The 22,091-nt window shown below is 33.2% G+C and overlaps 3 protein-coding genes across 4 annotated transcripts; all 3 read left to right on the top strand.

The window, feature by feature from the left end:
• Positions 1–7,463: 7,463 nt before the first annotated feature.
• LOC111280992 (scarecrow-like protein 8) lies at positions 7,464–9,782 on the top strand. The gene is made up of 2 exons (XM_022868558.2): positions 7,464–8,049; positions 8,173–9,782. The coding sequence occupies exons 1-2, from the start codon at positions 7,789–7,791 to the stop codon at positions 9,646–9,648; spliced, it is 1,737 nt and encodes a 578-aa protein (XP_022724293.2). The 5' UTR covers positions 7,464–7,788; the 3' UTR covers positions 9,649–9,782.
• A 2,494-nt stretch (positions 9,783–12,276) lies between these two features.
• LOC149513997 (uncharacterized) lies at positions 12,277–14,169 on the top strand. Its single transcript, XM_089746383.1, has 3 exons — positions 12,277–13,395; positions 13,481–13,536; positions 13,616–14,169. Exons 1-3 carry the CDS (start codon positions 12,900–12,902, stop codon positions 13,817–13,819), a joined length of 756 nt encoding a protein of 251 aa, XP_089602509.1. The 5' UTR covers positions 12,277–12,899; the 3' UTR covers positions 13,820–14,169.
• A 127-nt stretch (positions 14,170–14,296) lies between these two features.
• Positions 14,297–20,595, top strand: LOC111280977 (proline--tRNA ligase, chloroplastic/mitochondrial-like). 2 transcript variants are annotated; one of them, XR_016329163.1, is made up of 12 exons: positions 14,382–14,865; positions 14,981–15,037; positions 15,138–15,248; positions 15,419–15,505; positions 15,597–15,710; positions 15,798–16,004; positions 16,794–16,931; positions 18,549–18,710; positions 19,062–19,261; positions 19,376–19,461; positions 20,085–20,168; positions 20,300–20,595. XR_016329163.1 is itself a non-coding variant. In XM_022868537.2 (11 exons), the coding sequence occupies exons 1-11, from the start codon at positions 14,512–14,514 to the stop codon at positions 20,439–20,441; spliced, it is 1,656 nt and encodes a 551-aa protein (XP_022724272.1). In that variant the 5' UTR covers positions 14,297–14,511; the 3' UTR covers positions 20,442–20,595. The 2 variants fall into 2 exon arrangements, 1 of the variants encoding a protein (XP_022724272.1); XM_022868537.2 differs by lacking the exon at positions 19,376–19,461 and having other exon boundaries at positions 14,297–14,865.
• The last annotated feature ends 1,496 nt before the right edge of the window (positions 20,596–22,091 follow it).

Raw genomic sequence — 22,091 nt, 5'->3', positions numbered from 1 at the left:
TTTTTTTATATTTATTATTTTAAATATTGATTACTACAAAACATATTCATGCATAATAAATAATTCTATTATTATTAAAAAAATTCACTTTTTATTTATCGTTTTATTATTTTATTTTTATGGTAATAAAAATTTCTTTTAAAAAAAAGAACCATAAATGAAAAAGATATCAATTTTCACATATTTGTTTATTTATGCATTTCATGATCCAACTTTTATAAGCACTAATATAATTACAAGTAATAATGAGGTAAATAGATTAAAAAGAATGTACTAAAAATAAAGCTTTTGGATTGACCCACAAAGCAAGACTAATGCTCAAAGGAGGCCTTTAATTTGAATGGGTTATAGGTTAGGCTCATTTAGGTTAGGTAGAAGGCTTTGGAATGGGTCCAAGTCGGGTCGTAAGCTAGATCTTAGTCACGGGTTAGGTTAACTCAATAGGTTTTTACCCTTTTTTTTGGCTATAAAATCTTAATGTTTTTTTTTTCTTTCATTTGAAACCTCTTTTCTACAAAAAAAATAATTTAAAACCTTTCAAATTCCAAACATCAGCCCTTCTTGTTTCTAGAAACCAGCTCATAAACCGTCATGCTGGTTGTCATCTTTCGCAACCAGCCACTAGTTATGGGCATCGGTTTAAGCCTAAAATTTCATCAAATGTCTTTCTCAATGCATTGTTTATCAATCTAAACTTAGATTTTTATAAAAATGCCTTTAAACTAGTAAACTTGAGACAAAAAGCCCTAAACTTCAAGCCATGAAATCTTTTTCTTCCACCATTGGATCTTTATAAGGATTTAGTATAATGTTCTCCCCATCCTCTTCATCCTTTATACTATTCTTATAGGCCCAACCTATTGCTGTCGTCACCATTCGTCTTGTTGTTGCCACCGTCGCACATTACCATCTAGTATTGCCATTCACGCCATCGCGTTCTTTACTTTTTTTCTCTATTTTTTATGTGGATTTTTTTTATTTATGTTGACTAGGTTCCTCTGTTAAAAATGATTGTGAAATTTTTTTTTGTGGGTTGGTTTCGAATGATGGATGGTGGTCACTTCTACATGATGAGTGGTGTTAGGGTTTATGTGCTAGTGATTTTTTTTTTTAGCCAAATGTGATTGGGTAGTTCTAGGTAGTTGCTTAAGGGATTTTTTTTTTTATGATGGTGACAGACGTTGGTGCTAGCAGGGGGTGGTGGAAAAGGAAGATAGTCTCGATGTTTTTAGGGCTATGAGAGTCAGGGGTTTTGAGGATGGTGTTGGTGATTCTTGGGGAAATTAGTGAAGGGCTATCAATGGAACTTGGCTTTGTAGTGGTAGAGGGCTAGGTGATGTGGGTTGGTGCAAGTTCTAGGATGGTGTATGACTGGTTTGAGTCCCAGAAGATGTGATTGGGGTTGAGTGGTGTATAAATGAAGGCTGTGCAGTGCTAATGAAGGACTATGTCTATGATAGTAGTGTTGGTACAGGCAAAGGTGCACTATGAATAGGGCTATACAGGGTTGATAATGGAAAAATAAATGCTGGTGCCTATGTTAGTATCGATAAGGGTGAGCTATGAATGGAGCGGTGTTGGGCTGATGAGGGAAAAATGGATGTTGGTGCCTAAAAAAAATTTATTCCTTTCTCCCTTATATTTGTAAATTGAAATAAAACATAAACATTCAATGTTTGAACAAAATTGCATCTAAAATGCAAATTCAAAACTTGTGGCTGCTTTATGGTGTGAAAAAATGGGTTGATGAGGTTGCTACTCTGTGATACTGCAATGCCAACTTTAATTGTCTGCTTCCTTTTATTTTTTTTAAGGTTAAAGTTTTAAAAAAAATTTGGGTGAATTTTTAATTAATTAAAGAAATTAATTTTAAATAAAATTAAATTGAGCCTTCAAAATCGAATCAGAATCACATCAAATTTTGAGCCTTTAACCTTCAATAATCAAAATTTGAATCTATCTAAATTAAATTAGGTTGAACTTCAAATTATATAAATTGATTCGAAAATGATTAATCTGAAATAAACCTGAACAAGCTTAATTTAGTGAAATTCAATTTAGCCTAAATTGAATTGTAAAAATCTAATTTAAAAATTAAATAAATTCAAGTCGGTTTAAACAAAATTAAGTGTTTACATATAGTTGACACTGTTGGCGTGGGAGGTTTTGATTCCATTAGGAAGGGAAAAAAATAAAAGGTAGTTTGTATGGTTTAGTTGCTAACCAATTTTTTCCTAAGATTTTAGCTACACGCAATCTTTTGTAAATTGTCCAATTATTAAAAGCACTTCGCAATTTTAGGGAGTTGTAAAGTTTTTTCATAAGAATTTTGGTTTTTACCTAAATAGCATAGTTATCCTTGCATTATATTAATATTTATGATGCCTTCTAATCAATATAAGAGATTTTTTTGAAGTTTTAATTTATATATGATCCTTCCGCCCTTATCTGTTTAATTTATTTGAAATGATTTGGTTGATTAAAAGTAGCTCTTTTTTGTTAGGAATGATTTGATTTTTGTAAAAAAAAATCAAAAGTAAATTTTTAAATGTATTAAATTAAGTAAAGAAGGCATTTTAAAAATTATCTACAAAAGATATTGGAGTCAAAAAAATTTTTGAAGATATTCCTAATTGAATTATATAAAAAAATCCTTTTTAATCAAGATATTCTTCATTTTACATTGAATATTCACATTGGATTTTATATGCAATTTTTTTAAAAAAATTACTTTTAAGGTTTTTCATATTATAAGTCTAACTTTTTTCATGAGATATTTAATAATTTCTGATACCAAAGAATGATAAGAATACAAAACTTTAGAAAAATCAATAGTTTTAAATGTTTAAAAAGATTATTTCATTTGAAACAAGAAAATAAAATAAAAAACTTGTCAATTAAACAAACACAAACTCATAATTAGTTTACAAGTAAAATTTCTTGTGCATATGCAATTCCAACATTGCACGTGAATGGAAAATATATATGTGGTTTCAAATTGTGTTATTCATTTCGATGACCACTTGAAACGATTTGCCATGTAACGAGGATGAGTCACTCATGGGCCTATCGAGAATAAGTCAAATTACTCACAAAGCTTCTCTCTCTCTCTCTCTCTCGATCGATAGCCACATTAAAATTTGTTCATTTATAAAAATAATAATAATAATAAATAGTATTTATAATTTTTAAACTTTGAATCCAATTCTATTTTAATTTAAAAATTTTTAAAAATTTTAATTAGATTTCCAATTATTTAAAATTGTTTTAATTTAATTTTTTTGTTTATGAAATTATCAAAATTAATAGTAAATATTAACTAACAGCACATGAAAAAATTAAAATAAAATTTTACTAAAATTTAAGGATTATTAACTAAAAAAAAACAGTAAAAGATCTAAAACTCCAATTGTCTCATCTTTTACCTCTTAATTTTTCTAATAAAAAGGTCATAATCTAAAATTAAAAAAAAAAAAAAAGAATTATAGGTGTATTGACTTAAATTCTGAATTCTATTGGAGTTAATTTTAACTTCTAAATAATGCCTTGTTTTATTGGTGGTTTTGAAGAGTTGAAAGTCTCGGGTGAGAAGATAGTACCACTAGTTGATTAATGCTTCAATCAATTGACTGGGGCCTCACATCTTGGAACGACCGTCACTTGCAAACAATAAAATTAGCTAACACTTTTTTTAATGATAAATTTGGGGTTTTCTTAACCAATGTTCTAAAAATATTTTTTTTTACATTAACCTAGCATATTATTTATAATAGATATTTTAATTGGTTTATATAGTTATTTAAAAAATAAAATTTAATAAATTTAATGTTTAATTTGTAATACAAAAATCTTTTAATTTATATTCAAATTATAATTTTTTTTATAAAAAAATATAATATGATAATCTTAAATTCAAAAAATGTATATATTAGTTAAATTAGAACTAAAATGTTTCAATCGTGACCAAAGTAATGATTTGTTTAATGTTAAAGTTGCGACTTGGAGTTTAATTAGTATTATTAAGATGGGAGGGGGAATAAGTAGGAGTCGAGAAGGAATTGTGAAATCCAAGTTGGCTCTTGAATAGTCAGAAGGGGTGGGAGAGGGTGGGAAGCAGCTAATCGTTTGTATAACTGTGGTCCCTTGTTCCCATTATCTTGTTTACCAAACAAGAAATCATTTAATGAACAAGTCAATATCTAACAACCGCTAAATGGTTTGTTGGCTCTCAGTATAGATGGTTAAATGGGACAAGTTGGGACATTTTCATAGTTAAAAAAGAAAAATGAAAAGATCCAATAAATCTTTTTTTTTTTTTTTATTTACAAATCATTCAACTTAAGTTTGATAGTTTGATTTTTTTTTTTTTTGTAATTTGAAATAATCTTCTTTCATTTCACAAATCTTATTACTTTTATTCCATTATTTAACCCTCTTGAATTCTAACTTCTTGAGTTTTTTTTTTTTTCTCAATTTATATGCAATGTTATTCAATCATATAATTAAATAAAAAAAAATTTTATAAATAAAAGCTAATTAATAAAAAAATCATATATATATTATTATTATTACAGTATACGTGGACATTTTTTAAAGTTTACTACGTAGACGACTATATAGATAATTTTTTTTATGACACAAGATAATTTTTAAAAAAAGTAAGATAATTTATTTTAATTACAAAATAAATAATTTTAAATTTATTCAAATATTAAAATTATCTAAATTATAATTGAAAATAAAATCAATTTAGAGAGATATTTTTTTAAATTAAAAATCTGAAATATCAATTTCATCTTCTTAATAACTAATTATAGTTATATACTAAATAATCTTATTTAAGAAATTATATAATTATCAACATCTTTCAAATACATTTAAAAATTATAAAAATTAAGTTTATCTAAATTTTCAGTAATCTTTTTTTAATTTTGATTTGAATCAACAAAGAAAATTATCTTTTAAAAAATTTATATAAAACATTGTAAATTCAAACAACTTTACGTAGGATATTAAAAATTTAAACAAATTTTCATATTAAATCTTTAAATATTAAAATCATCAAAAGAGTTATATACATCTCCGTTCTAATTATCAAATTTATATTTCAAATATATGTAAAAAATTTGATTTAATCTTTATTACTTATTATATCAATTTTAAATTTAAAAAAATTAATTTAAAAATTAATTATTTAATTCTAATTGACAATAAAAAATTCTTTTGTAAACTTAAAAACTATAAATGTAATGTGCTATATTAATTTTTTATTTTTTTTAAGTTTACAACTTTTTTTCAAGGTATATTCTATTGTTATTACAATTTTTTTTGTTTATAACTTTTTTTCCAAGTTATATTTTATTATTATTGCAATTTCGTTCTTATCAAAAGTAATATTTTTTCTTAATTTATTTTTTTCAGATATTTTTTAATATTTTTCATATTTTGTACAACAAAGATTATAAAAGTAAAAGTATGTTAATACTTTTTTAATTATTTAATTCATCTTTCAATAATATATGTGTGTTTATTTTTTTTAAGAAAGGCATAATTATTTTTATTTGATATAATTTTGCAAGTATATAAATATTACTATAGACAAAAATGATTTAAAGGGAAAATATATCATTTTCTTCTTGCTATTTTTTAGAAAGTTTATTTTTAAATAATAAGTCAATAATATGAATTTATATATGTTATAAATTTTAAAATTTTAAATATAATTTCGATAAAAAATTAATTAATATGTATATATTTATATTAAATAAATAAAATTATTTCATACATTATACAAATCGTAATCAAATAATATATATATGTATGTATATGAGGTTCTAATTGATGGATTTGTACAAATTTGCTACTCCATAGAATGGATCTCCAATACAGTTGCTACTTGTTTGGATTGCAAAAGTACATAAACATTATATGGCAAATTAATAAGTTCTGCCTTACTTGAATATGCAGAAGTACAAGTGTCCAAAACAAGTTCCACGTTACACGTTTGAGTAGCATGTTTGCCAACATAGAGAGTACAGGCTGTAGGTTTTTTAAGTAAAAGTCACCTTAAGACCCCTTTTTTTTTTTTTTCAAATGAAAAAATTGTGAAGATGGTCCTTTGAATCTTAAAATGGACTACATTTAGTAACAGGCATAATTCAACAATTTTTATCTCAATAGTATTTATTTATTTCATCAACATGACTCATAAAATGTAAAATAAAAAAAAAAGAAAATTCCTTTGGTGAGATTAACCAATGAAAGAATACCTTATGAAGAAACTTTTAGTTTTTCGATAACTTTTGTTGAAATAGAATTAGATGCAATCCAAATCCTGATTGGAGCTTGTAATTTATCAAAGGTTGCCCCATTTGCATCTTTTTCCAGTGATTTAAATTAAAAGCACTTGACTTCTACCCATTGAAATTAAAAAGAAATCGTGGGTCTCAAATTATTTCTTCTTAATTAAGTATAAACTTGGAGTTTATTGTTTATAAATTTTTTATTATAATCATACAATTATTTAATTAAAATAAAAAAATTAAATAAAAGTTTATCACTTATAAATATGAATTTCACATAAAATTTTGATAAATTTTTTGTAATTTTAATTTATAATTAATTAATTATAGTAATAATTATAACTGAAATACTCTATAAAACCTGTAGATTATAGTTTTTTGACAATGTTTGAACAATCATTTTTAGGTAATTGACCAAGTAATTATTCTAAATTACTTGTTTTTAGTGGCAAATTGGTCATTTTAATAAAAAATGGTCCATTTCCGTTACACTAAAGCAGTTTAGCGGGTTTTCTTTAATTTCCAGAAAAAAAACTGAGTTGAATCGCTGTTTCTTAGCTGAAACTTTAATAAATTCTTTTTTAGATTTTAATATTTTATATTTTTTTGTGTGTCGGAATGAAATATTTTAAGGTTGGGGCTTGGCCATCATAGGCAATTTCTATGGATTTGAAATTCTCTCCTCAGAGACGTAAGGTGGGGGTCGAGCACGTGTCGGTAAAACCTACCAGAAACAACCGGGGCGGGACTTGCTTGTTAGAACGTAGAACAAACCGAGGTACTGGAATTTCGAATCAGCGAACAAGAAATGAGAAGTTTCTAAGTGACGGCGCAGTTACGGCGAGTTCCTTCAAAGCTCAACCTCATTGCTTAGGGATCGCTTTCGTTGCTGTTCTGGATTGCATTCCTGTTTTCTTGTGTAAACAGTTGGTAACTGTCCAGTCAGGTGATCAAATACCCAACAAAGATCATTAGAATTTCACACAATTGGATTTCAAGTCCGACGGTCCTGTCCATCGCGTGCAACTACTTTCCCCCTTATTTTTTCTTGCATTCTCATTTCCCATTGCTGCGTGAGGTCAAAGCTCGGAATGACACGTGGTGCTGTTTCAACCTGCTGGCAGAGAAGTTATATCCGTGTAACGAAGAAGAGTTGGCCTTAATCAAATAAATAAATATCCAGAACCGCCAAATCAAGAAGAAATTAACGGCAGTGATCTGATGCTTGCGTTTCGTCAAAACAAATTTCAAAATTTTTCATTAATTTATATAGAAACCCAAAACCACCGAAACCATGTGAGTAGGAGCTAGTTGGATTTTGGAATTTATTTTTTTTAACGTTCTCTCTGTCCATTAGACACTCTCCAATCATTTCTGCTCCGTATGGTCTCCCTCTTATCTTTTGCCATGCGTTTCTTGAAAAGCTTATTCTTGTAATTCTTCTTCTCTAAATCCGTCCTCTCAAGAGAGAAAGGAGAGGGGGGAAATGGCATCGAGGTTCTCTGGGCGTGGCCCAGATTTTTACGGTGGATTAGCAGGCAGATCCGCGGCTAACAATGGCACCATGAGCAATAACCAACCGACTGCGACGTACCGGACACAAAGCCCTGGCATCTTAATGGACCCGTCGTCTCAGATCGTGAACGGAGCTGCACCCAGCCTCATGGGGAAGCGAACGCTAGCCGACTTCCAAACGCAACAACACCAGAACAATCATCCACGCCTCAATAGTCTTTATCTCCGCTCGGTTAAGCCTAGAACTTACCAGCATACTTCTCCGATTTCTCCGTTATCTTCCATCGATTTCTCGTCCAACTTGTCGCCAGATGTTACGAATAATTTCTCGTCTCCTTCTTCTTGCATGTTGCAGCGATACGGAGTGCCACTTTTACAACAACTCAGGCCGCAGCAACTTCCTCTTGGTATCACCTCCGGGGCCACAATCCAGGCCGTCAACCCTGCTTTATCAGGCGCTCCGTACATGAACCCGGTTCAAGCACGGGTCGTCCAGCCACAAGATCGGGAGGAAAAGATGATGAATCAGCTTCAAGAGCTGGAGAAACAGCTGTTAGACGACGACGAAGGAGACGCGTTTTCGGTGATTACTGATACCAGCAGCGAGTGGTCTGAAACTATACAAAACTTGATCGGTTCCAGCAGCCCTAACCACCCGATTGCCCCATCGCCTACTTCTTCAACCACTTCATCGTCATCGTCCACGTCATCAGTGCCTTCTCCAGCTTCGATTTGTTCAAAGCAGACAATAATGGAGGTCGCATCAGCTATATCCGAGGGCAAAAGTGACGTGGTTAACGAGATCCTGACCCGATTAGCTCAAGTTGCTAACGCTAATGGTAATTCAGAGCAGAGGTTGATGGAGTGCATGTTGTTGTCTCTTAAATCACGGGTTAACTCAGTGGAAAACCCGCCACCGGTGGCTGAGTTGTTCAGCAAGGAACACGCTGCAGCGACCCAGTTGCTTTCTGATCTGTCTCCTTGTTTTAATCTCGGGTTCTCGACTGCTAATCTGGCTATCCTCGATGCCACTTTGGACCAACCAAGCTGTAATAAGCTACATGTTATTGATTTTGATATTGGGCAAGGACGGCAGTATATAGATCTTCTCCACGTGCTCTCGGAGCGTGGAAGTGGGAAGCCTGCAATGGTAAAGATCACAGCTATTGCTGATAATGGTGGGGATGAGAGGTTGAAGATGGTTGGCGATAAGTTGAGTCAAATCGCAGAAGGATGCGGAGTTTGTTTGAAATTTAATGTGGTAGCGAGCCTTAAACTCAGCGATCTGAGTCGCGAGTCGCTCTGTTGCGGACCAGACGAGCCATTGGCTGTTAATTTTGCGTTCAAGCTTTATCGAATGCCTGACGAGAGTGTGTTCGTGGAGAATCCGAGAGATGAACTTCTCCGTCGCGTGAAAGGGTTGGCGCCGAGCGTGGTAACATTAGTGGAACAAGAACTGAACACCAATACGGCGCCGTTCGCGTCGCGTGTGGGAGAAGCCTGCGCATATTATGGAGCGTTGTTTGATTCGATTGAGTCGATCGTGTTTAGGGACAACTCGGAGCGATTGAAGCTTGAGGAAGGGCTGTTTCGCAAAATTGCCAACTCAGTCGCGTGTGAGGGGAGGGACCGCGTTGAGAGATGCGAGGTTTTTGGGAAGTGGCGGGTCCGGATGAGCATGGCAGGGTTCGAGTTAAAGCCACTGAGCCAAAGCGTTGCAGAGTCTATGCGTGCTAGACTCAACCCGGGGTTCACCGTTAAAGAAGAAAATGGAGGGGTTAGCTTTGGTTGGATGGGCCGAACTCTCACCGTCGCATCTGCTTGGCGTTAACTTCACTTCTCTCTAATATTATTATTAATTGTTATTATATTTTTAACGTTTTCCTTAGAAGACAAAATATGAGAAACGAAAAAACATCCTACCAAATCCAAATAATAAAAAGGAGTGTTCGGATTCGAGGAAAATTCTGCGCCTGCATTTTATTTTAATGTCTTTATCTTTTTTCTGCGTGTGCGAATGAAGTGTTTGGTATAATGCTGACTCGTCGTTTGACATGCGTGTAGTTTGCCTTCACATCACATTACCAACAATTCAAGGGCTTTTCCTTATTTCACAAATATATTTTGCATTCATATTTTCAGAAATTTAATACCTTGATCTACTGTAATTATAGAAACGAATGATGGAAAGAAGCAATAGTAAAAAGAGTAATAAATTTCTCAGCAGATGATTCCGCTTATACCATTTTGCATAAGAATAAGAGTGATTTTTGTATTTAAAGCTATTTATGATATTCTTATCTCCAATTTGATGAAGAAGGATTTTCCTTGGATTGAAATTATAAAAGTTTCCCGGCTCTTGTCATTGGACAAATAAAAAAAATGGAGGAAGGGAATTGTTTTCATTTTTTTAGAGGGGTCCGGGTCCAATAAGATTGATGATGTTCTTTGAGTATTTTTTTGGGTTATGATTTCTTCATTGTTTGCTTCATCAATAGCTGGTTGTGGTTAGTCCGTCTCTCCATTAGGCAATTACAATATCCTCAAATTAAGTTAAAAAGGTAAATAATAGATGTCAACACTAATTTTTTTAAATATTTCAATAATTAAACTTTAAGATTCTAACTTAAAAAGCTTAGATAAGAATGTTTATAAGATTAAAACAAATTACCTGGCAAAATATGATCGAGAATCACACCATAATGATGGAGATTTGGAAGTAATTATGCAAGTACCAATATCATACCATAAGAATGTTTCATATATTGGTACTTGGGCAATAGACCCCAACAAATGAAATAACAAAGGTGGAGCTTCGCACGTAAATGAATGAATAATTATAAAGGGGGAGAAGACGAAGAAGTTTACATATATATATATATATATATATAAAACTAAAAAAAAATCGAAAATTGATCTAAAATTATAGTGTTTGATTTGATTTGGATTGATTTTTTTTTATTTGATTCGAATCAAATTCGATTATTAAATGTATATATTAAGTTCAGATCGAATTTTAAATCAAGAGGTACAAAATTGAACTAAATCGAATTATATATATTTTAAATTTTTATAAAATAAAATAATAATTTTATATCAAAATTTACTTAAACATATTAAGATTTTTTATTAAAATAATATATAAAAACTAAAAAAATTAAAAATATATAAATTGAATTAAACTAAATCGATAAAATTTGATTCGAATAAAATAAAATTTAAATTTAAATTTAAATCAAATTTTAAAATTTTATAATATTATATAATATTTTAAAAAAATCAAATCAAATACTATTAGAATCAAACTAATCAAATACTATTCTAATCAAACTGTTATTATTCATTTATATATATATATATATTTAAAATACTTAATCTATTCTCGACCGCTACCCCTTATTTATGGGATCTATCTGATTAGGAAAGACATAATGCTTCAACTCCAGTAATCAAACAGGGGCATGAATTATGATCACATGGTGTTGGATTAAAATCAAACAGGTACATGAAATAAATCTTTGGCCAAAACATAAAATCACTATTTTAAATGAAGTAATCAAACAAATAGGAAAATGTTCGGCAATAGAAAAAAAAACATAAATGGCAGTCAAAAAGGGCGAATGAATTATGACCACATAGTGTTGGATTTGACTGGAATAGAAGGGATGATCATGATCATGATCATTCCAGCTATGTCGCCTAAAAGTTGGCTTGCAAAAACTAATGGCATGACAAAAAGGGCTTCTCTTGCACCCAAAGTCAAAACTTTTTACTATTTTTTTTTCCCAAAAAAATTCTTTACTTCTTTTTTTTAGATTTTTTATTAAAAAAAATTATTTAATTAATATTTATGTGAACCGAATTTTTAGTCTAATATACTTGTTTCTTTATTCCCCTTAATCTCCATCTTTTTCTTTTTAATTGCTAATAATGCGGAAATAGCATATTTCAGTGTCACATACATATCAATGACTCACGTTTTGGGTGGTTGGGAAGTGTTTCTGCTTGGAGAAGAGTGGCCTTAAAAAATAAAAAAAAAAGGGTTTTATTTTAATTTAATTTATTTTACTAGCTTTTTTTTGTTTAATATGTATAATATCGTACACCATGCAGCAAATATTATCCAGTAACTAAATTCTTTTAATTTTTAATATTTTTATTTAAAATTATTAAAAATTAAAAATTAATTATTAAAATTAAAATTTTAATATTTTATTAACAGATGAATGTTAATCATCTTAACATTTGACATGCCACCCCAAAAGCAAAAGTTTTGTCAATTTCCTGCATGATAGTCTGTCATTCAAGACCAACCAAAACCTGTTATAGCATTAAATTAATAGGCAAAAAGGGCAAAAAAAAAAGAATTCAGAATCGGCCCTTTCTCTATAAATGAAAGCGACTGAGTTTGGGATTATCATATCATAATCATAAATCCATTTTTCATTAAAAAAATATTTGTCCTAACGAGAAACCATTGGTAGAAAACGAAGCCCGGTTGTTGATGGTGAAAGGGAAAAGAGCTCTACATTCACTGCAAATTTCAAGAAAATTTGGTTGAAAGAAGCAAGAAAGACTGATTGAAGTTCGTCCTGTGACCCATATACATATAAGTTTCTTGCTCAAACCCTTAACAGCTTCTCTTTTTCTGATAATTATTTTCATGAGAAAGACTTTGCATTCTATCTCAAGATTCGTTATTGATGGAAAAACAATGGGATTGTCAAGAAATTTATTGACGTTTTGCATGTTGTTTCTTTACTTTGTGTATTGGCTCTAGGCATTTTCTTGATAATCCAGTCAAGTATTCTTTAGGTTGAAATTGCCTTGAACTTGAATGATTCTTCTTGGAAATAAGAATATTTTGGTAATTAATGTTATGATTCCAATTGTACCTATAATTAAGTCCTACTTTGGATTTCATCCATATCAGTTTCTAACTGGTACAATGTAGAAGTTCTAAATTTGGATTCTGCCCAAAAAGAGAGACATGGCATAGCGTGCTGGTCTTTTGATTCAAGACCAGAATTTGAATGTTCACTATAATGGTATTTCTCCCTTATGTTTTCTATTTAGCCATCAATGTTCGATATATATATTTTTGTCATATATGGTTTGAGTCGATGGTTTTCTTCTCGAGGAGTTTCTGTTGGGGGCCAGAAGAACGTTTCTAAGGCACCAAAGAAAGAAGCAGGAACTGCAGGAAGGAAACCACTTGGTGATTTGTTCAATTCGGTGAACCCTCTTCCAAAGCAGGCATCAAAAAAGCAGAATACTAACTTTTTCTCCATTGCTGACAAAGAAGCCACTGCTACCTCTAAGATCCCATTTGATGCAAACAAAAAGAAGAGTGTCTCTAATGCCTCAGAGAGAGTGTGGATTGGTGCCAGGAAACCTCATTATATTTTGAAGTCGATCAAGTCTTGCGTGCGAGAGACTGCAGAGAAGAATCCAAATGCAAAGCAAAGCATTGTGATAGAAGAGGAATGTTTTCTTTACAACCATCGGGAATGCATCAAAGCTCAGAAACCATTGATGCATATGAATGAGTTTCTACAGATGGTTGGGCTGGACAAGGGTAAAGAAAACAATTACCTTTGTGGCTTGATTAGATAGATTCCTAAATAGACACATAATCTGGAATGCAATGTTCTTTTGTTTAGATTTCTCGAGACAATCAGCACTTTCAAGGACACCTCCAATGTCAATCAAGACAAAGGTTTGTTCAGCCCTTTCCATTTCGCTGCAGAATTTATTTCCATTTTGGTTTTCTCATTCTTGTTTCCTTTCTGTTACAGCCCAAGAGTCCCCCGAAAAACTCACAACCAGTGGAGATGGCTGCGCTGCTGATTGAAGATCATTCTCCTGTCAAGCACAACTTGTCTAGCAAACTTGTCTCTCCATCTGCCACCAGAACTCCAGAACCACCTAATCATATCTGGTCTGAACATGACTGCGTCAGCTATAGGTTGATAGAAACACCACAACTGCCAAAGCATTAATTTCCCTTGAAAATATACATCATTGCTACTGCTACATGAGTAGTATATCAGTATATCAGCATAGCAACAGTAACCGTGTTTAAGTAGTTTCTTGAAATTTTGTCTATATTGTAGTGGAGATCTTTCTCTGGATGACAGTTGGATGCAAGATGTGTTGCGGATTTGCGATCGGGTTTAATTGGAATGAAAACTACTTTTTGCATAACTTGTGCATGCGGGGAAGTTCAAATTCTAAATGGAAAATCAGATGGCAAAGCTTTTGTAGATTGAAACTGGTAGCATCTCCCTGTCATCACGGGTCTCTTGGGCGGCAACATACCACTAGTTTGTTGGGGCCTTTTTATCAGCCTTTTTCTTTCGACAAAGGGCTTGACAACCCATCAGCCATTTTATGAACCTTGAATCTGTCTTTGGGCTAAGATATTTTCCAAATACAAGTATTATATATGTGGCTACTCGCTGTATAGGATTTAGCCCTTTCAGGAGCAACAACGGGTCCTTTCAGCCCAACTGCGAACGATCTGATTAGACATGGTTTAATCGGACGGTAATCAAGCTCACGCGACCATATTCCTCAATGCACGCCAGCAAACATTCCCCACTGCAGAAATCTAATCTCTCCCACCCTGCCTGAAGCAAGCTCCAAAGACTCGTGAAAACTAAATCAAAGCCCAAACGAACCACTCCTAGAAATGGTGTCGTCTCTACGACTACCAACGCTTACCTCCCTCTTCTCTCCCTCTCTCACCCGTCGATCCACGTTGTCTCTGCGACGGCGCCTCCATCTCGGTCCGCCTCTAGCCACTGGGTTCTCCTCCCAGAGTGCGGCTCCGAGTCCTCCGGAAACCGAGGACCGAGTGGACAACAAGAAGAGCAGCCGAGTCCAAGACCGAGCGAACGCTGAACGAGTCATCACGCCTCGGTCTCCGGACTTCAATGCTTGGTACCTTGATGTTATTGCTAATGCTGAGCTAGCTGATTATGGTCCTGTTCGTGGTACCATGGTTATTCGCCCCTACGGTTATGCTATTTGGGAGGCAATTCAGGTCGCTTCATTTTTCCTAATTTCAACTACTTATTGTTACACTTCCATGGCTCTCTCTCTCTCTCTCTCTCTCTCTCTCTTTTCTTAAATTTTTGGTTGATTTTGAAAACTTGCAGGAGTATTTGAATGTTAAATTCAAGGAGACTGGGCACAGCAACATGTACTTTCCACAGGTGTGGGTTTCTCTTTTTGATAATTTTTTAGCTATCCTTTTGTTTATTTGCTTTGCTTACTTTATGTTAATGGTTTATGAAATTTACTTTATGATTGCAGTTAATTCCATACTCATTTATAGAGAAAGAAGCTAGCCATGTTGAAGGATTTAGTCCAGAATTAGCACTTGTTACGATCGGAGGAGGAAAGGAACTCGAAGAGAAACTTGTGGTACACATATAATATTTCTTTGCTTAACTCTATTTGTTTATAAGATTACTTAGTCTTATCAATATATTACAAACTAATCAATTTTTAACGGAAATGCTGGTTCAAGAGTAACCATGATGGCGTGGCCTGAGTTTTGTCTTTGACTGTTGTACTTCCTGAGGCTGTGACAGGTTCGACCTACCAGTGAAACCATTGTAAATCATATGTTTACCCAGTGGATTCACAGTTATCGTGATCTTCCTCTTATGATTAATCAGGTATAAGCCTAGCATTTATGGCCTGGTTATGCATATTTTGGGTTGCCGCTCACTGTTTTTCCCTTGTTTTGTTATGATTTATTTGGTTCAGTGGGCAAATGTCACGAGATGGGAGATGCGCACAAAACCATTTGTGAGGACTCTTGAATTTCTTTGGCAGGAAGGTCACACTGCTCATGCCTCACCAGAAGAGGCAGAAAAAGAGGTTTATTTCACTTTAACTATGGCATAGTCATGATGATTTTAGATGGTAATGTTTTTATTTAAAGGATTGGATGCTACTGACCTGCAGGCGCTACAGATGATTGGTGTCTATACAAAGTTTGCTTATGAGCAAGCTGCAATACCTGTAATTGCAGGTCGAAAATCTAAAGTGGAAACATTTGCTGGTGCTGATAGAACCTACACAATAGAGGCTATGATGGGTGATCGTAAGGCCTTGCAAGCTGGAACCAGCCACAATCTTGGGCAAAACTTCTCCCGTGCTTTTGGGACACAGGTGATTGATACGCTAGGTGCTCCTTTTTATCTCTTTTCTAATCCTAACATGGATGCTCTTGCAGGGAGCAAATAATTTGCCAACCAATTGAGTATAATGTTGAGGAATTTGCTGACAAACAGTGCACTTCTAATATTTACTTTCGCATAGCTGAAATGTGAAACCGCTATATTTTTGTGGTTAACTCTTTAAATATTGAGTCATTATTGAATGTGGGCACTGTCATGGATTTTCTTTTTCACTTAAAGACCCTTTAATCAAGCAAATGCATATGGATATATTGGTTCATTAGATTGAAGTTTGAAGGGGTTCATTTCGTTTTCTGGAAAGACATTTTCGATGATTATATAGGCATCTTTTGTTGGTTGTCTGTTGTCCTCAGACATAGGTAGCTTTAGTTTCCCTTTTTTTCCCCCTTTTTTCATGATTCTAGTATCTTGAGTGTTTTCTTCTCTCTGCTCTTTGTCCTAGCATTTTCAGAAAGTCAATCCAAAAGTGAGGAAAGGTGAATGATTATTTTTATAAATTATTACACTTCTTAAAACTATAGGCTGGATGACATTCTGTGTTCTGGTTCAGTTGTCCATTTTTTCCATTTATGGTTGTCCTCCCACAATCAGGCTTGCAGCCTTTTGCACTTAAAATTTTTTCTTTAATATTTGTTTTGGATAGTTCTTTCAAATGCTAATACGAATCACAGATTTTCTTTGTTGCATATCATTGTTTGCTTTTGGATTGGTAAACTCCATAAGCAATAAAGGCTTCTGACTGAAACTTGTGCTTGTACAGTTCACTGATGAAAATGGACAAAGGCAACATGTGTGGCAAACATCTTGGGCTATCAGCACAAGGTTTGTTGGTGGTATTATCATGACCCATGGAGATGATACTGGCCTTATACTTCCTCCAAGAATTGCACCAATACAGGTATATAAGAATTTTTTTGGTGATGAATTGTAGTAGATGGCCTGAACTGTTGGCATCAGTTGATTGGTCTTTTTCTGATTGAAGGTAATGGTAAATATGATGCTTACATAAAATTATTTGGTGACTGAGACTGCTATTTGATCATATTGATCGTTAACTTGGCATTTTCTGTTTGCTGGAGCAAAAGCATGTTTTTCTTTTTGAAGAAGTTATGGAAAAATACAGTTTGGAACCCTTTTGGTGTGGTCCACCCTGTCAGGTGGCATAGCTCAAGTAGAATGATTTATACAGGGAACTCCTTTTGCAAACTGCTTTGTGGAAACTAGAAGTGGTTTATTTATCTTCATGCAATTCATTATACGCAATAATGCTCTGAAGTTAAATAAATATCAAGAGAATTAGGAGGCTTTTGTGCTTTAAAGTTAGAAAGAGGGCATTTTCCTGTTTTTGCTAATATAGAAAGTAATGGTGATGCTGTTATAACTATTTTGACAACAAATTTTGTGGGTTTATACCTGCATATGGGCGCTCATTGGCCTTTTAGGGTGAAAAAATGGAGTAGCTTTCCCCTGTCCTATAAACACATAGTCTCCTAAGGGTCGAACTTGAGATGTCCTAGTTCAAAGTAACAAATTCCAACCATTGAGGTGTCCCCATAGAGATGCTTTTTTTACCAATAATAATGCTCAAAAAAGAAAGGAAAGGGGAAACTAAATGAAGAAAAATATGTAGATAGTTGTAGTCCAATCCCACCATCCAGTATTTTAATAGCTCAATCATTTCATGTGAAGACACAGCAGTCTCACTTAGTGATGGCAATGGGTTGGGGTAGGGCGGGTTTTTGCTTGCCCCGAACGGAGCTAACCCAACCCGATGATTTTTTTTTTATAGCCAAAACCGACCCGACATTGTACAAAACCGTACCCGATCCGAAATTAATAAAATATTATTTTTTAATATAAATATAAAATTAAATATATATAAAAAATATATAAATAAATATAAAATTAAATAAATAATAAAAAAATAATTTATATATATTGGGTTGGGTAGGGTCAGGTTTGCCTAAAACCCGATCCTGAATTTTTCCTTATATTGCCCGACCCGACTCGAACCGATACCTAATTTAAAAAAAGAAAAACAACCCTAAAAGTTCAGGTCGGGTCGGAACCCGCCGGATTTGGGTTAGACTGCCTTCTCTAGTCTCACTATGTGGGCTTACCTGTATAACTTAGAATGATTTCTCAATAGGGGCATTTCTGAGTCTGATGCTTATCAGAATGCCTGATCTTACATAAGCGCAAAGATACTCATAAGTATAGAGGTGCTAGTGATCTGTTCTCCTTATCTTGTGTACTAATAACTTGTACGCTACTTAGAGTTGTGGCTGATTTAAATGATCTTCATTTACATCTGTTTAATTGTTACAGTGTGTGTGATAACTCGGACCATTGACTGTTTCTACAACAGTTTTAGTCATTAGAATATTACTTATTTTCTTGATTCAGTTGTTTATCTTTCAAGTGATCCTGCATATTAAAAACTTAAGTCTGTTGTACGATATTTTTATATTTTTATGATGGTTGTCTTTTTATGTTGTCCATCATACACTATCAGGTGGTAATTGTACCAATTTGGAAGAAGGTTGATGAGAAAACAGGAGTTCTAGATGCTGCATCAAAAGTTGCAGAAATTCTAAAAACTGCTGGACTTAAAGTTAAACTTGATGGTGCAGATCAGAGAACACCAGGATGGAAGTTCAATTTCTGGGAGATGAAGGTATCTTTACGTCTAAATGGTGTAACACTTTTATTGGTTATTCTGAAGTATGAAAGCTTATTCCTCAACTTTGGGTTCTTTCTCAAATTGAAAAGCCATGATAGGGGAAACCCCTAGAAAGTTTATAAAACCTTGCCAAAATCCAGAATATCTGCATACATGCAACCCTGATATGTCCCTTGTGTTGTGTGGCCTGCTTATACTATTTCATTATGCTGACATAGTTTGATCTTATTTTGTCTAGAACACAAGTGTTTCTCTCTCTCTTTTTTTCTACCTTGTGGAGAATACTGCTTTGCAAAAATATATATAACTTTCAGCTGCCTCTAGCTTTAGATAATTATTTTGTAGGGAGTACCTCTGAGGATTGAAATTGGTCCCCGTGATGTTTCAAGTGGGACTGTGGTCATATCTAGAAGAGATGTTCCTGGGAAGCAAGGGAAAGTTTTTGGAATATCTATGGAACCTTCAATATTAGAAGCTTATGTCAAAGACAGGTTGGATGAGATCCAATCATCTCTTCTTCAGAGGGCAATATCTTTTCAGGACAGGTGTGTCTTCTTTCTCAAGCAGTTATTACCAGTTTCAAGTGAAGAAGAGTTTGACCAATTACAAATTTTTTGAGCTCTGTTTCTCATCATAAGCACATAGTAGCTATTTTGTAGATTGGAATCAAGCTTATTATGAACCATTGCATAATGATATGATAACTATGCGAAGCTAAAGCACACGTGCTAACGCTACTGAATTGGTGAGCGCGTTCTTTTATTTATAAATAATAGATCTTATACTTTATGACTAGCTTCTTGTTTTGGAGAGCTAAATTAGTAGCCATCTTCAGATCAATGGTCACCCCTGAAGGATTAGGGATAACAACCTATATAAGATCTGGTTTAACAATCTTTCATTAAATAATCACAACAATCTAGATTCCTGAAGAAGTAAATTAGTAGAATTTATGTCTTGATAAAAAGGTATATTTTAGTACATTTTTTTTTCTACTTAATTAATTAAGCCAGCAAAATTTCTTTAAAGTGCTGCCACTGTCTTTACCTTTAAATTTCTATTATTGACGATGCCATAAATGATAAAAAATTCAGCATAAGTATGGGGATTTTGAACTTTTGGCAGTGGCTCCAAGTACTATTTTGAAGTTGATGTCTTGTTAGATTTTCATCTAATCAGTAATAGATAGTATGGTTTCATGGTTACTACAAGGATGGATTATTGTATCTGTCTCTCTTGTAAGCTTTAATTATCTAGATTCTAGAAAGCTCCGTGGAGTTCTTGGAAATGAATAGAATTTATCTGTTTTTCTGCACTCTCTTGGGTTCATTGCTCTTCTTTCTAATGCTTCCTTGACTCTTTTTGCAGTAATATTGTGGATGTGAGCTCCTATGAAGAACTCAGGGAAGCTATATTCTTGGGCAAATGGGCTAGGGGTCCTTGGTCAGCTAGGTAGACTACTCTTTCTTAGATAATAGCTATGTCAGAATTATTTGACTACTATTCATTTGATAGTATATTACTGAGACATGCTCTCATTTGTAAGTCCAACCATATGTTCCCTGTTCCTATAATTTTTGCAGTGATGCAGATGAATTAAGAGTAAAAGAAGAAACAGGGGCAACAATTCGCTGTTTCCCCTTTGAACAGCCCCAGGGGATCAAAACATGCTTGATGACAGGCAGCCCTGCAAAGGAGGTTGCCATTTTTGCAAAATCTTATTAAGTTTTTGGTACACTTGATTATCAAGTTTACAGACTATTGCAGTTAGATGTCCTAAATCTTGTATATAAACATGAATCTTTGATTACATTTACTGAAACAGAACAAATAATTGTTTATGCTTTTTTTATAAGGCAATTGTTTAAGCATTTTTGAAGCTTTGTAGCGTGTTCATGTTATAGCCCCACTTTGAGGGATCTAGGACAACAATTTGTAGTTATGGTCTGATATAGCGATATTCTTTTAGATAGAGGTGACATTGATTTGTATTATTTTATCTAGTGCTGTGTTTTTATAAATGGAGGTTCTTCGTGAAAATGCCTAAGCTTGGCATAACTTGTGTATGGTAAGTGGCAAAGATAGATGGAGGCTTTTCCTAGGCCACCTGCACATGTTTGACTTTCGGCTTTTGTTTTTGTTGATCGTCTTTTATATGTTTTTTTGGCCACCCGGGTGTTGGAATTGAGACACATAGGATTAAGATGATTTGGTTTTGAACATTAGCACAAAGGGCTTAGGAGACCTATTGCCTCACAGCTTTGGTATTGATAGTGATATTGGTATTGGTATTGGTGTATAGTCTTGAGAGAGAAGCTTAATTTTGTTTGAGTAGTGTACAAAATCATTGGCTGATTGATTTAAAAGAAAAGAGTTAGAGAAAAGGTGTAGCATAGAAATGGAAATTTGTGAAAATTTGAGGGTCGGAACTCCAAAGAGTAAAATGGGGAGCAACTTGAAGCAAATGTTGCAGTTAAGGACCTCTCAACACGTATAACGGGCTTTTACTCTTTCGCCGGGCCGTTGGTGCTTCAAAGTTGTCTGTAATTATTACAAAGCAACGCACTCTCCGTTGCATCGTGGCCGTCCAAATCGCCATTGCATTGGCCATTTGCTGCTTACGTGGAAGGCTAAGATGGGAGGCAAAGGCGTAATCTTCTGACTTAAGGGTGGCCAACGGGGCTTCTTTACTTGAGACAGGGTGGGGTTCCTTCCGTGGAATAAAAGTCATGCGCAGGGAAAAAAACAACCCAAAACCCCTCCCCCCCAAAAAAAAAAGGCAATCCAAATTTAATTAATTAATTAATTATATTATTTACCAGAATATGAGGATGTTTGCATTAAATTCCGTATAAATTCAATTAAAAAATTTGGAATTCATGAAAGAAAGAAGAAGTAATGTTCGCATCTGGAATTTAAGTTTGATTATTATGGAACACGAGTGCCGCTCTTTTTGAATTATTTTTTTCATCCTAATGTACTCCTCTATGCTAAGAAATCTTTGCATTAATTTCTAACAAAATTTAAAGGTTGATTAGAACTATAAAAGGATTGCAAAAACATTTCATTAGCTGCCCAATTTTAACCCAAAAAAGAGGATATTTAATTTTTTTTCTAAAAAATTATACTATTTGAAAGAAAACAGTTTTTTTTTTTTATAAAAACGACAATTTAAAAATAAAAAAATTTAAAATTTAAAAATAATAAATATCATTTCATAAAAATAACTGTAATAACATTTAAATCTTTTGCTAAAAAAGAAAGATCATTTGAATTTGTAGTTCTCAATGTTCTAATTAGTTCACCTTTACAAACAAACAGGTGTAATTGGAAAAAAAAATGTTTTGGTTGGTAGGAATTTTTATTTTTAAAAGG

The sequence above is a fragment of the Durio zibethinus genome, chromosome 17 (assembly GCF_047325235.1).
Source record: "Durio zibethinus cultivar Kanyao isolate XHJ-2024 chromosome 17, ASM4732523v1, whole genome shotgun sequence".
Lineage (NCBI taxonomy): Eukaryota > Viridiplantae > Streptophyta > Magnoliopsida > Malvales > Malvaceae > Durio > Durio zibethinus.
The sequence above is the reverse complement of the archived record's forward strand: the minus strand, read 5'-3'. Positions and strand labels throughout refer to the sequence as shown.

What these genes read in the sequence shown, in the direction of transcription:
- LOC149513997 (XM_089746383.1), top strand. Translation starts at nt 12,900, where the DNA reads ATGTTCGATATATATATTTTTGTCATATATGGTTTGAGTCGATGGTTT. An exon ending in GATGGTTGGGCTGGACAAGG is followed by an intron (nt 13,396 to 13,480) that starts GTAAAGAAAACA and finishes TCTTTTGTTTAG; the next exon opens with ATTTCTCGAGACAATCAGCA. An exon ending in CAATGTCAATCAAGACAAAG is followed by an intron (nt 13,537 to 13,615) that starts GTTTGTTCAGCC and finishes TTTCTGTTACAG; the next exon opens with CCCAAGAGTCCCCCGAAAAA.
- LOC111280992 (XM_022868558.2), top strand. Translation starts at nt 7,789, where the DNA reads ATGGCATCGAGGTTCTCTGGGCGTGGCCCAGATTTTTACGGTGGATTA. An exon ending in ATAGTCTTTATCTCCGCTCG is followed by an intron (nt 8,050 to 8,172) that starts GTTAAGCCTAGA and finishes TGCATGTTGCAG; the next exon opens with CGATACGGAGTGCCACTTTT.
- LOC111280977 (XM_022868537.2), top strand. Translation starts at nt 14,512, where the DNA reads ATGGTGTCGTCTCTACGACTACCAACGCTTACCTCCCTCTTCTCTCCC. An exon ending in GCAACATGTACTTTCCACAG is followed by an intron (nt 15,038 to 15,137) that starts GTGTGGGTTTCT and finishes TTATGATTGCAG; the next exon opens with TTAATTCCATACTCATTTAT. An exon ending in AACTCGAAGAGAAACTTGTG is followed by an intron (nt 15,249 to 15,418) that starts GTACACATATAA and finishes AGGCTGTGACAG; the next exon opens with GTTCGACCTACCAGTGAAAC.